Source organism: Bos javanicus, chromosome 4, assembly GCF_032452875.1.
Source record: "Bos javanicus breed banteng chromosome 4, ARS-OSU_banteng_1.0, whole genome shotgun sequence".
Classification (NCBI taxonomy): domain Eukaryota; kingdom Metazoa; phylum Chordata; class Mammalia; order Artiodactyla; family Bovidae; genus Bos; species Bos javanicus.
Window position 1 is genome coordinate 25,830,387 of NC_083871.1, and position 17,953 is coordinate 25,848,339.

General features: G+C 41.6%; 1 protein-coding gene across 2 annotated transcripts in view; it reads left to right on the forward strand.

Annotated features, from left to right (window-relative positions):
* The first annotated feature begins 588 nt into the window (after positions 1-588).
* Positions 589-17,953, forward strand: part of TSPAN13 (tetraspanin 13) — a 38,495-nt gene continuing 21,130 nt past the window's right edge. Inside the window, exon 1 of one of the 2 annotated variants that reach the window (XM_061413630.1) lies at positions 589-1,098. In XM_061413630.1, the coding sequence (XP_061269614.1) occupies positions 1,036-1,098 (63 nt within the window). In that variant the 5' untranslated portion in view covers positions 589-1,035. Of the gene's footprint in view, positions 1,099-1,683; positions 2,112-17,953 lie in introns of those variants that run through there. The other variant, XM_061413631.1, reaches the window with a different exon arrangement.

Below are 17,953 nucleotides of genomic sequence, written 5' to 3' on the forward strand. Positions count from 1 at the left end.
AAGATCCGTTATGCATTTCTATAGCAGAGGATCAAAGTGATAATGAATTGACAGAAGTGGAGACTGTCATTTAAAATTTTTCAATTATTTGTGGAGGAAACCCCGCCCCCCCACACCCCAGCTTATTGAAAGGCAGGATTGTAATAAAAAAAAAAAAAAAAACAAAACAAAAAAACAAAAAACAACCCACCTCTTGATTTTCTATTTTTTATACATGTATTCATAAAGTTCATTAGCATTTTTGCAAATCCCTGTAGGATACATCTAAACCTGACAAGAGTCACAATTATGGGTCATATATCTAACCTATTTTCTAAGAAAAGCAGATATTTCATTTTTCCTTTTATTCTTTTATTTCCTTCCTTTCATTTTCCCCACTTCATTTTTCTCGTTTAAGTCGTTTACATTTATTCATTTATTGCTTCCTTCCTTCCTTCCTTTCTTTCTTCATTCAAACAAGGCCAGGTGCTTAATTTTAAAATCTCATTTATAATGGTGCCACGTCACCCGCTGGGGCCAAGAACCGGGAGGTGCTGTCATCTTCCTCCCTGCCAGCGTGGATCTCCGCGGAGCCCCGCCCTCTCCTCCTCACCTGCTCCCCAGGAACCGAGGCGAGGTCGTTGTCACACTCTGGCCTCCGGCACCCTCCCCCACGGCCTCCGCCCCTTGCCCAACTCTCCCAGGGGCCGCCTCGCCCCTCCCCTTCTGGATCCCAGCTAGCTGAGCGCATTTATTTGCATATTTCTACCTTTGTTCCCCGCCGGCGGCCAATCAGGGCGTAGGGCGAGGCGGTGGACGGGGGTGCTGGGCGGGGCTCGGGCTCAGGCTCCCAGTGCTGCGGCCGCAGGTTCCAGAGCGGGTTGGAGCCGCCGCGGGCGCGCCGCGCACTGCAGCCCCAGCCCAAGCCTTGGGCTCCACACTCGCAGCCCGGCTGCGGCCTCGCCTTGGCTAGGCCCTGAAGGCAAGGACAAAGAGGCTGTCTGGAGGCTCCGCCGGAGCCAGATTTTACCTGCAGTTGGAACCACAGGCTTCAAGATGGTTTGCGGGGGCTTCGCGTGTTCCAAGAACTGCCTGTGCGCGCTCAACCTACTCTACACAGTGAGTATCCCGAGCCCGTTTCTCTTCGCCTGGGGGCTTTGCACCTGCTCGGGTGCTCCGTGGCCGCTTCCTCCGGCCCCCTCTTCTCGTCTTCCCACGCTCTGCTGTGCGCCCGTGGCCTCGCCATCGGTATCCGCCGGGGACCAGGAGCCGGCGACTGTCGCAGTCTCTTCCTTTCATTGTGAAGCCGCCGTCTTTCTGGCTCGGTGGCCACGCGTCCCTGCCCCACTGCTCTACCCCACCCCCTCATCCACCGCCCTGTTTTTCAGTCATTTGACCAGACATCTCCACTTTGCCATCCTCATTATCCGTTCCGCCACTCGCTCTTGGCTCCCAGCCGCCTCTGGAGCGAATTTGGAGGCGAGAGAGCAGCCTCGGATTTGAGGACAGTTTTGCAAAAATAGCGTGATCAGAAACTGACAAGGCGGCTTATGGATGGTGTACGTCGTGTTCAGCTCTACGTGTGCCTGTGATTTTCACTGAGGCCACCGAGTAGGTTCACAGGATATCCGCAGCTTCCGAAGTTTGTTTCGTGCTTACTTAAAGGAATGTCTTTGGGGGAGGTGTGGGGCGGGGAGGGGGTAGTTCTGCTTATACCTGATGCTTTTTCCATGTGTCCCCCTGTTAGCAATATCCTAACTCCATTTTAAACGAAAGCCTCCGGTAAATAAGCGAGCCTCCACCCAAATTGTTCTTTCCCTGCCAACCAGCTTTTTAGTTTTAACCCCGCCGTCCGTATATTTGTAATTTTTGAGGGGCAATTCTGGGTGAACAGGAGGATGGGAGAGGAGGAGGTTGCCATTTATCGAGTGACTCCCACGTCCCAGATGTTACATACCCGATTTCGTTCCTTTTTCTGACAATCATCCGAGGCAAGGGGCCTTGTGTAAATTTTGTACATAAGGTGATAGACCAGAAAGGGCTTTAATTAAGTTTACAGAGATGGTAGTTGGAGAGTCAGGAGTGGAAACCGGGCTATGGGATCCAGATCTTTCTGCAGGCTTCTTTACCAGGTGAGAGAAACAGACTTCTGTCGTCATGCCTCTATCATAGTCTTGCTCCTTTCTATAAATACACCTGGCGTTTTTTGCAGCACCCACCCTGAAAACAAACCCAGCTCCTCTTAGTTAGTTGAGAGCTAGGCCATCTGTGTAAGCTTAGGTTACATCCTCAGAGTGGGGAGACTGCCTTGTGGTCACCAACAGGAGAGAGAGCTGGGTCATTTGACTATTACTGTTCCTGTGTATGTGAATGTAATTGCAAAGCTTTGAAAACAAGACATAAAGAAGCATATGTTAAAGAAACATAAATGGTGTAAAGTATGTTTTTCTGGCTAGTTTGTGTGTGTCTTAGTAGGAATTTAATCAACATGTCACTAATGATACACTTGGGAAAATTCTGAACACCTGGCGATTCAGCTCCTTGTAATTGGAGGTCCATGTCAAATTTCAGATCAGAATTCACCTTTGTGTTCCCTGAAGCATGCCTATCACTTTGATTGTTTATTAAGTAAATAAATTCTGACCAGTTCTCCAGGTATTTTCTTTTATTAGCCTGAATGGCCTGCTTAGAACTTCATATTCCCCACTTTATGCTCGGACTTTTACCCCTCCCCCTCATGATTTAGTCACCTGTTTACCAGACATTTAACCTTATAGTATCTGCTTACTTACAGTAGAATAGCTACATAATTGATTGAGGGGTCTATATAGATTAATGTGCCATATATATATGCTTCTCCAAAGGCAAATTATGATTAAATCTAGTTCTCTTGCTTTCCAGATACGTCATTTCTAGCTGTATCTACTGTGGTATCAGGAGAGCAAGGAGAAAGGTGATTCTGAAGGAACATACTAAGACTTTTATGTGTATGTGTGCTTAGGCTCTCAGTCACGTCTGACTCTTTGCGACCCCATGGGCTGCAGCCTGCCAGTCTCCATGGGGACTCTCTAGGCAAGAATACTGGAGTGGGTTTCCATGCCCTCCTCCAGGGGATCTTCCCAACCCAGGGATCGAACCCAAGTCTCCCACATTGCAGGTGGATTCTTCACCGACTGAGCCACGAGGGAAGCTGTAAGACTTTTGTTATCTGTCCAACCTTCAAAGTGGATTGACCTTCAAAGGGCATTCTACTGTTTTTTAATAGCTATATGGTAAAACATAATTAATTGGGAATTCACAGGACTGTACAAATGGTTAGCTTTTTAAATCTAAGGCTTTTTAGAGAAAGGATATTTCTTGAATTAATGTCTACTGCTTATAAACTGTGAACAAGTTTAGATGAGTTCAGCAATTTAAATTGGAAACAAATGAAAGGTTAACCTTGAACAAAGTCTTAAATAGATGCTGAAAATGTACCGCTGCTATTATTTAGGTTCTGTATCTTTCTTGGTCTCTCCTCATCATTTTAAGATGGGGCATGTGAAGTGGTTGGGGACAGGGTAAAGGCTGAAGACTTGGGAGACATTTCTTTTTAAGACATAAAGAGGAGGACCCTTTATAGGTTTCAGTTCCACCTGGATTACTGCTTCTGGAATAAACTCAAAGTTGTGGGATTAGATCTGAGATCATTTCTAAAAGTGTTGTTGAAGCCTACATTGAATGTGGAAGTGGCAAGTGTAAAGGCCACAGCCTGCTTTGAGAGTTATCACTCTATTTCTTGAAGTATTTTCTTCAGGAACTTAGGACTCAATCAGCCTATTTACGAAGAAGGCAATGGCGACCCACTCCAGTACTCTTGCATGGAGAATCCCATGGATGGAGGAGCCTGGTAGGCTGCAGTCCATGGAGTCGCTAAGAGTTGGGCATGACTGAGCGACTTCAGTTTCACTTTTCACTTTCCTGCATTGGAGAAGGAAATGGCAACCCACTCCAGTGTTCTTGCCTAGAGAATCCCAGGGATGCGGGAGCCAGGTGGGCCGCTGTCTATGGGATCGCACAGAGTTGGACACGACTGAAGCGACTTAGCAGCAGCAGCCTGTTTACTTGCCCAGTGCAGTTTACATGTGCAGGTGGCCTGCTAATGGCTTTGAGACTAGAGCAGAACTGGTGATCAGTCTGAAAAGCCTGTCATTAAATTGGTTGGATGGAACATCCTCCTAACTTGTCATGGACTTTTGATCACTAGCCAAAGGTGTGGTTGATTTTTGTTGTTGTTTATGGTTTGGTTGTTTCAATTAATAGAATCCCTTGTACTGCACTTCCCAGGTGGCTCCAGTGGTAAAGAATCTGCCTGCCAACGCAGGAGACACAAGAGACTCAGGATCGATCCCTGGGTCGGGAAGATCCCCTGGAGAAGGGAATGGCAATCCACTCCAGTATTCTTGCCTGGGAAATCCCTTGGATAGAGGAGCCTGGCTGGCTACAGTCCATGCGGTGGCAAAAGTTATGACTACTACTTACGACTAAGTGCATCTACACACATGCTTGTACACACATTAGTACAGTGAATAAAAGTGTCAGACTATTTTTTGGGCTCCAAAATCACTGCAGCTGGTGATTGCAGCCATGAAATTAAAAGACGCTTACTCCTTGGAAGGAAAGTTATGACCAACCTAGACAGCATATTAAAAAGCAGAGACATTACTTTGCCAACAAAGGTCCATCTAGTCAAGGCTATGGTTTTTCCAGTAGTCATGTATGGATGTGAGAATTGGACTGTGAAGAAAGCTGAGCACCGAAGAATTGATGCTTTTGAACTGTGGTGTTGGAGAAGACTCTTGCGAGTCCCTTGGACTGCAAGGATATCCAACCAGTCCATCTTAAAGGAGATCAGTCCTGGGTGTTCATTGGAAGGACTGATGCTGAAGCTGAAACTCCAGTACTTTGGCCACCTCATGCGAAGAGCTGACTCACTGGAAAAAACCCTGATGCTGGGAGGGATTGGGGGCAGGAGGAGAAGGGGACGACAGAGGATGAGATGGCTGGATGGCGTCACCGACTCGATGGATGTGAGTTTGAGTGAACTCCGGGAGTTGGTGATGGACAGGGAGGCCTGGTGTGCTGTGGTTCATGGGGTTGCAAAGAGTCGGACACAACTGAGCGGCTGAACTGAACTGAACTGAACTGAGTGAATATCAAGTTTATAGATACAGGAGGAAAGGCAGAAGCTATGGTTTCTTCATGTGCCTTCATGATGTCATATGAGTGACTTGCTCTAGAACTTTCTCCATTTGAAGAAGCAATGTTTCTTCACTCACCAGATACTTATTGAGTGTCTACTCTGTGCAGGGCATTGTTCTCAATCTGGGAATACAGCAGTGAGCTGAATGGCTTTGAAATAAGCATGCCTTATAAAGCCTCTTTTTCATTCACTATCTTCTCTACGTATGATCTCAAGAGTTTTCTTCAGTCAGTAAACGTTTTCCCATTGTGTGTATTCTGCTGAGAACTGTAGGAAATAATAAACACACACAAAGGCAAATACCTACTCGGTGAAGACAAGATCTAGTTAGGATTTATGAGGTGGGAAAATGAATGCTATGTAAAGGAAGGACTGACTTTAGGAGCCATAAAATTTAGGACTAAGGGAGATCCTTGTTGGGTAGAGAAAGTATGATGAATTGGGGAAGTGTGGAGATAGCTCAGGTCTTTTTAATACTGTTCAGGATATAGATAAAGTGAAAACTGCTTCAGGAAAATGGTCTTATTTTATTTTTAATAGTTTATTTTAAAATAATTTTGATTGAAAATATTTTGATAAAAAAGTGAAAAACAGCTTTTAAAAATTATTCCTAGTTTTTTGATGGGGAATTTTAGGAAGTGTGAGGTAAGCGTTATCTTAAAATATGTAACATTTTGAAGATTTATATCTCCTGCTTCTCAAGCAAAAAAGAAAAAACTTCTAGGAACTGGACTGCTGGTTATAATGTGTGTATGTGTGTGTGAATAGTTTTAATTAAGAATGTAAGAACAGAAAATAACTTGTAGTCTTTAAACGAGAAGGGTCATTTCAGAAGTTTCAGTTTTGTTTCTTATTCTAAATTTGTTCTCCTAAAATCTTTCTAAGTTTGTTTCTACTGATATTTTTTGCAGTATTTTTTTTTTTTCCCCTAATACCTTGGGTTGCTTTGGGGAAAAAAAACCTCTGTGCAGTCAAAAATTATACCTGTTTACATCCATCCCAAGATATATGTTTATTTGCATTTTAAGTGTCTCTGAAATTGAAATTGTCTTAAAACAGATAAAACATAGCAGATAAAATACATATATTTGGACAGTCTATGGAGAGAAGAACTAGATTCAGGAAGAGAACCTAAGTTTGAATTTCACCTTTACAGCTTGCTTGGAATTTAACTTCAGGCAAATGTCTCCATGAGTTTTTCATTTATAGACTGGTGGATGATATTTTTCGTTTTTCCTTCAAGGAGTTTTTAGGATAAAAGGAGAGATGTGGAGAAATGCTTTGGATGCACTATAGGAAAAAAAAAAGTTGTTACAGCTTCATGTAAAAAGTTGAATTATTTTAAATTTCAGAATTTCAAATCTATATGTTATAATGAAAAGGTTTTCAAGCTTTTGGGGTTTCTAACACTTACAGGCTGATATTAACTCAAGCAGGCCTACAGAGACAAGAGTTCCTACCCTCAAAATAGTAATACTAATCCTTCAGTTGTAAGAAAAAAAATGGCTGAGGTATGGTGAGTATAAACATGGAATGACTTACCTGGACATTATTTTGAGTCCTATTCTGGTCAATGGAGGGCTGGAAAAGTATAATTTTTTTCAGTCTGTGCTCTAAAATAAATGAAAACAGACTAGTACTTCATCCAAAGAAAAAAAATCTACTTACTGTAATTGCCTTCAAATTACTGTATTTGCTATTTTTCAAAATTCTCATTATTTTTCAAATTATTCTTATTTAATATTTTAACATGTAGTTAGATTTATGTTATTTCCCGGCGCTTGTTCAAACTACTGAGTGAATTTAAAATATGTAAGTGGTTGCTGAATATTTACTTGGATTTTGAATTTAAAATGATTCATTGTTTACAGAACCTGAAATTTTCACATGATGCTGTTGAGCTGGCAATTATAATTGGCCTTTGTGCCAAATATGTCTATGAAATTTCCCAACTTTTGATTTTAAAATAGAGTGACCAGAAGGTGCCATGTATGTCCTTTCTCACTTGAAATGAGGTTATTTTCTTTCACCAAGTTTAACAAGGTAATTAAGAGGCTTTTACAAACAAAGAAAATTTATTTAGGGAATAGTTGTATTTCAGCCTACTTTTGAAAAGTGAGTTTTCAACATCTCAGTGGTTTAATTTTCATACAGTTTTAGGTAGTTTAAAAGTGGGCCATCAACACCTCAAACACATTTGAATTACTGGTGAAGACAGGCTAGGGCTAGTTCACCTTCCTTCATATCCCATTTCATCTGAATCGATCCTCCATATTCTCTTGTCACTGAACAATGAATAATCCAAACCTACTTGTAATAATGGATGAAAACTCTTAGATAATAAACCCACATTCCTTAGCATGTTGTTCAGCATCTTTCACCATGTGCGTCTCTTCATGTGTTTCAGCCACAGAGGTTTTCCCAGACGTTTCGTGCTTCGTTGCCTGTCATAGCTGATCCTCTGCTCTTGGCCGAGCATACCTTGCTCTGTCTTTGTAAAGTTCCCCAAAGCCTCCTGTTTCTTTAGTCTGAAGGAACTGTTTCCTTAAATTTTCACTTGGGAGTTGTAACACTTGAGTGCTACCCCAGACTGATTCAATCAGGATTCAGAGCAAGGGAGGAGGCATGTCATTTTTTTGGTTAGAAAACCCTGTTTTAAAGCTTTCTAGCTAATTCTAAATTACAGTGAGGGCTGAGAGTTAGTGTTGTAAGGTTTTATTTTACTTTGTCCTTTCTGCTGAACCATACTAATGCTCCATATTGTAGACAATTTGTGTTTGTTTTTTCCCACCTGTAGTTGGCGGAGATCACAGCGTTCTCTATATTGCATCCTGCAGTTCCTGACATTGTTTTCTTGTAACAGAGAGCTTATACTCTAAATAACTTCTTGAATTGAATTTGCAGAACTGGCTGCTCCCTATTCACCAGAGGTAAAACATACCTAATGAAAACTTGCATAAACATGGCAATTTGATCAAAATCAAATCTAGAAGACAAGCAAATATTTTAAGACATGAAAATTAGCATTAAAATATAGTTAAAAATAATAAATATGTAATAAATATGAATTGCTTTTATCAGTCTACTATAGAATCTGTTTCTTGAAATACTATTTTCTTCTCCCATTGTTGGTCAAAATCTATATGTCTGAGGTTTTTCCTGTCTCATTTCCCCTGAACAAATAAACTTCCTGTAAAATTATGTTGTAGTCATAGTTGTCTAGGGCTCATTATTAGTCTAATACAGTTTATTATTAATCTAGTATAAATGTATTATTAGACAAACCCAACTAATTTTTATTTTATTTATTCCAATAATATTAATTGAGCATTGGCAACGTGAGCAAAACAAACCAAAATGTCCTACCTTCATGGATCTTACATTTGAAGGGGAAGATAGATGATAAGCAAAGAAGTAAATGTTATACATCATCAAAGTCAAAGTGTTAGTTGCTCAGTCGTGTCTGACTCTTTTCGAACCCATGGGCTGTAGCTCACTAGGCTCCTCTGTCCATGGGATTCTCCAGGCAAGAATACTGGAGTGGCTTGCCATGCCCTCCTCCAAGGGATCTTCCTGACCCAGGGATCAAACCCTCATGTCTTATGTATCCTGTATTGGCATTTACTATTAATGCCACCTGGGAAAAGAAGGTAAAAAAAAACAAACAACAAAAAAACAAGTGCTATGGAGAAAAATAGAGAAATAGAGTAAGAAGGATGAAGCACGGATTGGAGGGGAGTGTGGTGGGTAGGGGAGGATGAAGGCATATTTTTATATATGGTGGTCAGAATTCGCCTTCTCTGGAAGACAGCAGTGGAACAGAAACTTGAAGGAGATGAACAGACATCTGGAAAAAGTTGGTTGAAGGAATGACTTTGAAAAGATCCTGAAGGAATATTTCTCGTGTATGCAAGGGACAGAGAAGAGTCTACTAGGGCTGGGACAGAGCGAGCAAGGGGCGGGTAGAGTGGTTCAAGTTGAGTCAGAGAGTTTGAAGGATTTGAGCTTTTACACCAAGGGAAATGGGGAGCCATTGGTGGCTTCAGGTCTGGTTTTCATTTAAAAGTTTGTCTGGCTCCTGAATCGAGAACAGATTATAGATGATAAATGTGGAAGCTGTGAGACCACATGTGAGGCTATTGCAGTAATTTAAGCAAAGATGACGGAGGTTTGGACCAATAAGACAGCAATGGAAGTAAGAGAGAGAGTCAGATTTTGAAGGTGGTGCCAATATAATTTCCTGATGGATGAGCTTGAGATGAGAGAGAGGCCAGTCAAGCAACTGGCTGGCTGAATCTGCTATTAACAGGAATGGGGAGACTGCAGTTGGATGGGCTTTGGAAGGCAAGTAAGGACTTCAGTATTGGATGTAATGCCAATTAGATACCCAGGTAGAGATATCAGATAGCAGGTAGACTAATAATGATGGAGTTCAGGGGAGAGGAATAGCTGGAGGTTTATATTCAGCAAGTCATCATTGTAGAGAGTAGTATTTAGCATTGCTTCTGGATGAAATCAACCAGTTAGGGAGGAGAGGTAGAGAAGGGTAGTGATTTATGAATTGAACCAAGGACTCTGTTATGGTAACAGTTTTGGGCGATGAGCAGCCAGCAAAGGAGCCTAAGAAGGAACGGTTGGTCAGGTAGGAAGAAAACCTTGTTGAGGCAGGTGTCTTAGAAGCCAAGTGCATGCTGTTTTAAAGAGGCAGAGTTGAGCATCTGTGTCAGATGGTGCTCAGACATGATTCTTAAGTTGATCAATGAAGAAGTCATTGAAAAAAGCAATTGCCCTTTTATTTTGTCTTGTTAGACTGTATGCCCCTCAACAATAAGGACCATGTCCCAATCACTTCTGCCTTCCTGAACGCACAGCACCGCCTTGGCATATGGTTGGTATCTAGTATATTGAATGGAGGAGTCAGTACAGGCCCAAAACTCTGCTTGGCATATGGTTGGTATCTAGTATATTGAATGGAGGAGTCAGTACAAGCCCCAAACTCTGCTTCTTGTCTCCCAGAACCATTCTGAAGAAGGAGGATGTAAGTTGTGGTGGAAATTTGTTGGTGGCTGTGAGAGCTACTTTAAACTAGTTATCCTTGGAAGATGGCAAGTCAGGATCCCATACTTTAGAATTCTTTATGTAATTTCTCCCCAGCAGATAACATATATGCTATCCGTTTTGTGCCCTGTAAGTATAAAGCAGTGTGCTCGGCAACAAGGAGAACATAGAGAAGAAAAACGTTACAAAAAGCACGTCAGCCTTTGTTGTGTCATTTGAGGAATGAAAATGAAACAAAGAATTGAGGTCTTGGCTTCAGCACTAAGTGTCTGGATATTGCAAAATACTTAACATTTAGCTAAGCATTTTGCAATATGCAGACTTTTTATAGAATTTTCAAATCTGTGTCCAGATGTTTGGCATCAGAGAAATACATGCTCAGTCATCACAAAATTGTTCTTCAGTTGTCCACGTTAGGCAGAAGTTCAGAGGGAGAGTTCAGTGTCAAGTGTAATTCCTCATTCTGACTGTTGGAGCATGGAGAGGGAGGGTTCTGGGGCCTTAGTTTCCATGTATCTGTGGATGCCATGTTACATTTTGGTGGTATAGTCCCTTTAAATCTTATTAGCACTTTAAGTTTCTTACCCTCCACTATCATCACAACCTCTCTCTTGCTCTAGTGCTGACAGAACATTTTTGAATAATTTAACTACAGAGTTACATCCAGTTTTTTCAAAGGTCCTACATTCCTCTTTCATCCTCAGAGCAGTTCGCTTACCCTGATAGAATTTGGAAGCTCAAAAAGATGTAGGGGCTCTAGAAATGATTCAGGTCTCTCTTTGCATCTTGTTTCTACAATGTGGTGGATATTTGATGAAAGAATGAAACTCTTTTATAGATTGTATAGAGATAGAATAATCTGGAAGATCACTAAGCTGGATTTCTTCCTCTCAACTGTTGATTAGATTTGGCAATAAGCATCTCTAATGTATAATAAGTGAGATCATGAGCTCTTTAGGACCGCAGGATATTTTGAGTACCTCTTCTGTACCAGGCGCTTAGCCAGGTGCTAGGAGTATCAGGGCACCATGTGCTATGCCTGTGTGGCACTCAAAGTGGAGAGGACTCATTAGAAGAATGCAAAGTATGGCTGGAGGTGGGGAGTGGTTGCTAATGAATTACCTCTAGACATCCAGACCCTTCACACCCTTGTATTTGTCAGTCTGGGTGTGTGTGCTCAGTTGCTTCAGTTGTGTCTGACTCTTTGTGACCCCATGGACTGTAGCCTGCCAGGCTTCTTTGTCCATGGGATTCTCCAGGCAAGAATACTGGAGTGGGTTGCCATGTCTGACTCCAGGGGTTCTTCTCAACCCAGGAATTGAACCCCCGTCTCCTGTGTCTCCTGCATTGCAGGCAGATTCTCTATCTCTGAGCCCCTGAGGAAGCCCCCAGGTAGCTGGGATTTGGACTTTATTTTGAGATTAGAAACAAAAAATAGTTAGCATGGGAATGACCTGATCTTATTGGCTTTAAAGACCACCATATTAGGAGTAGAGTCCAGAGGCAGCTAACAGAAACCCAGCTGCTCTGCTTCATATAATAATTAAGCTTTATTGTCTTCATGGAGCAAGATCTCTAGAAGGAGGTAGTCTGGAGCCAGTGTACAGTGTGAGCATGTTATCAACATCCCAGTCTTCCTCTGTCATCCTGCTCTACCATCCTTGGTGTGTGGCTTTCTTCCTTGTCACCCAATTACATTTGCAGCTTTCGGTATAAGGTTTTGTTCCATGCTGGAAAAAGGATGATGCTGTAAAATGCTTTTCCTTATAAAGCTGTGTGTGTGAGAGAGAGAACAGTTCTATTGCGGTATTAATGGAATACAATAAGCTGCATGTATTTAAAGTACAAATGAGATAAAGTTGTGACACACACATGACCTATCAACCCTTCATCATATTCAAAACTTTGCATATAGCCCCTCAGATTTCTTTATCCTCCTTTGTGATCCCTCTTTTCTGTCACATAGCCTTTGGTCCCAGTTTATAGGCAACCACTGACCTGCTCAGCAGTAAAGTTGAGGCTGGAGTTCAGGCCTGGGGAGGGTGTGAGCAGGAGGATGATGGCCTAGGACATTTCTCTGGCTCACTGATTCCCTTCTTGTTTGGTCCCAAGAGGACCAGTTTCAGAGAGGTCTTTTAGGCTTAAAGGGAGTACTCATTTTTTTTTTTTTTAAAGCCTATTGACAAAGTGAAGGATTTAGAGTTAGTTTAGGTGGGGAAGGTGGTCATAGTAGGGAAGGTAGACAGTCACTGCAAGTTTGCAAGTATTAAAAAGTTATGATAAACACTTGCAAGATGAAGCTTGTATTAGGCTGAATTCTCTATAAGTTATAAATGAACTTAATGTGTTTCTGACTCTTGAGAGTCCCTTGGACTGCAAGGAGATCCAACCAGTCCATTCTAAAGGAGATCAGCCCTGGGTGTTCTTTGGAAGGAATGATGCTAAAACTAAAACTCCAGTACTTTGGCCACCTCATGCAAAGAGTTGACCCATTGGAAAAGACTCTGATACTGGGAAGGATTGGGAGCAGGAGGAGAAGGGGACGACAGAGGATGAGATGGCTGGATGGCATCACTGACTTGATGGATGTGAGTCTGAGTGAACTCCGGGAGTTGGTGATGGACAGGGAGGCCTGACATGCTGTGATTCATGGGGTCGCAAAGAGTCGAGCACGACTGAGCAACTGAACTGAACTGAACTGAAGATAGCACAAACTCCTAAAAGATATAATTGGGAGATTCAGTGATTATATCATCAAGTATGGCTGGATCAAGGGGCTCAAAAAAGGTCAGAATTCTTGCTCCTTCTGTCCACTTCTCAGCCCAGCTTGCCTCTGCATAGGTTCTTTTTAAGGCTGGAACTTTCCATGTTTAAGACAAGCCATTGGCAGAATCAATTTTAATTGTCCTTATTTTGCTCTTTCAATATCCCTGTATCATCATATGGGACATACTAGTTAACCATGTGGGTTTATGGGCCCAATCCATGGACCAACTACTGTGAGCAGGAGTCTGAGTAACCATGACTGCTACTAGAATTGGCTGGAGAGGGCCAGTGAGACGCCAGGATTAAGAGTTTCATAAGAAATATATGTGCTGGTTGTAAAAACCTCATATGTCCTCTACCGAGATCCTTTGTCCTCTGAGCAGAAATTTGCCTGAATCTTCTTAATTCTAGAATGTTCTAGCAACTTCTTCATCATTCGAAAAGCTTACTCTAGAAGGAAATGGTAACCCACTGCAGTGTTCTTGCCTGGAGAATCCCATGGACAGAGGAGCCTAGTGGGCCACGGTCCAAAGTATTGCAAGGAGTCGGATGCGGCTGAGCGACTAACAGTTTCAGTTTCAGTGGTTTAATGCCTCAATACCTACTTAAACTAGATTATAAAGAACATTATGCATGACATTTCTACTGGAGTGGCATTGTATGTTATTGATCCAAAAAAGTGCATAAATGCATGTTTATTAGTTTTAAGCAATTTTATTTGCTAGAATGATCTCAGAGATGAGAACTCTTTATCCTGGGTAGAATTTTTTGCTCCCCTACTCCAGGCAATGCACTGTGAACTTGTATATGAATGTCAGCATATATGACAAATTCTCCAGGTTGGGTAAAAGAAAAATAATCACAAAATTAGTAAGCCGGGATTTGGTAATTAACTAATAGCAAAGCTGTATGAGTGAGGACCTTACTATTGGTTTATAACTGTGCAACCAGGTCTGCTAGGGAGTAAGTTAAGGACATGCTAATCAAACCCATATTGATCTGGCTGTGAAGCAAGACCTACAATTTCTTATGCATTATAATATTGTCTTTGCCGTTATATCTCAGAGTTAAAAATGACCTGTGTTGCTATGATGACCTAGGCACTATGTCATAATGCCTACTATGTCCGGTAGGCACTATGATATTGTCTTACCGGGATAAAAAAATGCACCAAACAGAAGTGTGCCCCAGTTCTGCCTCTGTCCCCGAGCCTGTCATTTTGCTACTCGGATTATTCAGCTGTAAAATGAACAGACTTGGTTAAGGTCACTGGCCAGATAACTTTGTGCCACTGACACCCTCCTTCATCAAAATCTGTCCATGTGTGCGCTAGAAGTTTTGCCACGACCTCCTCTTTTAAGCATTTGCTTCAGAAAGCAATGCCAGTTGTAGACACTTTTATAATCTTGCCTTGGTATGGCCTTTCATTTTAGCCTTTGCACTCTCTTAAAAGCTTTTCTTGTGTATTCACTTTTCTTTGTTTTAAAGAGAAAACAGGAAAGGTTGGCGCTTCCTGCTCATAAAAAAAATCACTATCAACAAGTTAACAGATCTGTAATTTGTTTTTATCAGCCTTCTGTCTCCCAAAGGAAGGAAACTATTTGTCATAGGTCTAAATTTACTTTCTATTACAATTGATCTCATAAGGAAATTGTTGTTGTTGTTAAACAAAAAATTCTTGCAGTTCCTTTGTCTACCAGGTTCTAGTGACAAATAGGCTTTTTAATTATACACTTAGAAGTAGTTTTATGGGAATCAATAATTTTTATATCACTCATTCGGTAGACTTTTACATAATCCCATTCTCTTCAAAATTACAAACCAACCATAACATGCAATTACTACTACTCAGAAATAAATTGCTTCTTTATTATCTTTAAAAGTTAAAGACACACTGGTAATCAAATCTAATTAGAAGCATATCATAACTTTTAGATGTTATTTCTAATTTAAACAGTTAATTATGAGGACTTGAGGGATTTTTGCTATAATGTATTGGAAACTGCAGTCACACACACAAGAAAACATTTATGTTGTTCTCAATTTTTTAGTTAAAAAAACACATACTTTGGGGATTTATCAGAAAATTGAGTCACTTAAATAAGTTTATGTTTGGACAGTTTTACCTTTGTAGTAATAAATCCCAGACTTGTTTTAGGTTGGATAGTTAAATCTAAGTGCTCTTCCATGTTACAAATGGGAGTGTATATTTGTGTGTGTGTGTGTGTGTGTGCATGTGTGTGCATTTAGGATATGGGTACCTAAGGGAAATGATAGGTGGTATCAAGTTTCACATGTGCGTCTACCAAAGTGTGATAGACAAGTAAAGATTCAACAAGCGGCTGCCTGCTGCCTTGACTTCTGTACCACCTTCACTTGCAAGGCTTCCATTTTCCTAAATGGCAGCACTTTGTAGGGGAGGATGTGGACAGTACCTGGAGATGCGCAGATGGGAACTGATGTGAAATATTTGAGACAAATGAGACTACCTTGATATAAGTAGCTGTGTTTGGGGAATAGTGTGAATGAAGGCTGCATGAGGCAAATTGGACCAATTGACAGAAGAAAGCAAAGCAGAAGAATTTAGTTTTAGTGTCACAGTAAGAAGGGGGCCGGAGAAGGCAACGGCACCCACTCCAGTACTCTTGCCTGGAAAATCCCATGGACGGAGGAGCCTGGTGGGCTGCAGTCCATGGGGTCGCTGAGTCGGGCACGACTGAGCGACTTCACTTTCACTTTTCACTTTCATGCACTGGAGAAGGAAATGGCAACCCACTCCAGTGTTCTTGCCTGGAGAATCTCGGGGACAGAGGAGCCTGGTGGGCTGCCATCTGTGGGGTCACACAGAATCGGACACGACTGAAGTGACTTAGCAGCAGTAGCAAGAAGGGGGCTGTTACATCTTCAAGCTACTTTTAATTAGGAAATGTTTCATATGCACAGAAAATAATATGGTATACTCTCCTGAGCCCAACAGACTGATTTTACAAACTTAGTATTTTGCTCTTTCTCTCTCCTTTTTAAAGTCTTCTTTGAATTTGTTGCAATATTGCTTCCACTTTATGTTTTGGGTTTTTGGCCATGAGGCATGTGTGAGCTGAGCTCCCTGACCACCAAGATCAAACCTGTACTCGCTGCCTTGGAAAATGAAGTCTTAACCACTGGAGCACCAAGGAATTCCCTCTCTCTTTTTAAAAGGCTAAAAGCTATAGTACAGTTAAAGGCCCACTGTCCATTCCCTTTCCCAGCCCTCACCAAAAGTACTTACTACCCTAAAATCTACATATGTCATTTCTACGCATGTTTATATAACTATATGACCATTTGATCTGTTAATCAACCACAAAGACTATATAGTGTTGTTTCTGTGTTTGAAAATTTTTGTAAATGGTCTGTTTTATCTATATTCAATTTGTTCCATTTTTATGTTTGGAATTTCTAGATTTACTAGAAATAGATTAACACTTGTATTCTACTGTGTGATCACACTAGAGTTTGTGAAATCCTTAGTTATGGTGTTCGAGATTTTTTAAAATTTTTTACTATTTCAAACAAGGCTGCAGCAAAATCCTGATACATATATGTATGGCTGGGGACAGGGGCATTTTTCTTGGATATTAGCCTAAAAGCAGAATTGCTAGTTTAGTAAGAGACGTATCAGTTCAGTTTAGTTACTCAGTCGTGTCCGACTCTTTCTGACCCCATGAATCACAGCACGCCATGCCTCCCTGTCCATCACCAACTCCCGGAGTTCACTCAGACTCACATCCATCGAGTCAGTGATGCCATCCAGCCATCTCAACCTCTGTTGTCCCCTTCTCCTCCTGCCCCCAATCCCTCCCAGCGTCAGAGTCTTTTCCAATGAAACAACTCTTCGCATGAGGTGGCCAAAGTACTGGAGTTTCAGCTTTAGCATCATTCCTTCCAAAGAACACCCAGGGCTGATCTCCTTCAGAATGGACTGGTTGGATCTCCTTGCAGTCCAAGGGACTCTCAAGAGTCTTCTCCAACAACACAGTTCAAAAGCATCAATTCTTCGGTGCTCAGCCTTCTTCACAGTCCAACTCTCACATCCATACATGACCACTGGAAAAACCATAGCCTTGACTAGACAGACCTTTGTTGGCAAAGTAATGTCTCTGCTTTTGAACATGCTGTCTAGGTTGGTCATAACTTTCCTTCCAAGAAGTAAGCGTCTTTGAATTTCATGGCTGCGGTCACCATCTGCAGTGATTTTGGAGCCCAAAAAAATGAAGTCTGACACTGTTTCCACTGTTTCCCCATCTATTTGCCATGAAGTGATGGAACCGGATGCCATGATCTTCGTTTTCTGAATGTTGAGCTTTAAGCCAACTTTTTCACTCTCCTCTTTCACTTTCATTAGGAGGCTTTTTAGTTCCTCTTCATTTTCTGCCATAAGGGTGGTATCATCTGCATATCTGAGGTTATTGATATTTCTCTCGGCAATCTTGATTCCAGCTTGTGTTTCTTCCAGTCCAGCGTTTCTTTCTCATGATGTACTCTGCATATAAGTTAAATAAGCAGGGTGACAATATACAGCCTTGACATACTCCTTTTCCTATTTGGAACCAGTCTGTTGTTCCATGCCACAGGACTGGAAAAGGTCAGTTTTCATTCCGATCCCAAAGAAAGGCAATGCCAAAGAATGCTCAAACTACCACACAATTGCACTCATCTCACATGCTAGTAAAGTAATGCTCAAAATTCTCCAAGCCAGGCTTCAGCAATACGTGAACTGTGAACTTCCTGATGTTCAAGCTGGTTTTAGAAAAGGCAGAGGAACCAGAGATCAAATTGCCAACATCCGCTGGATCATGGAAAAAGCAAGAGAGTTCCAGAAAAACATCTATTTCTGCTTTATTGACTATGCCAAAGCCTTTGACTGTG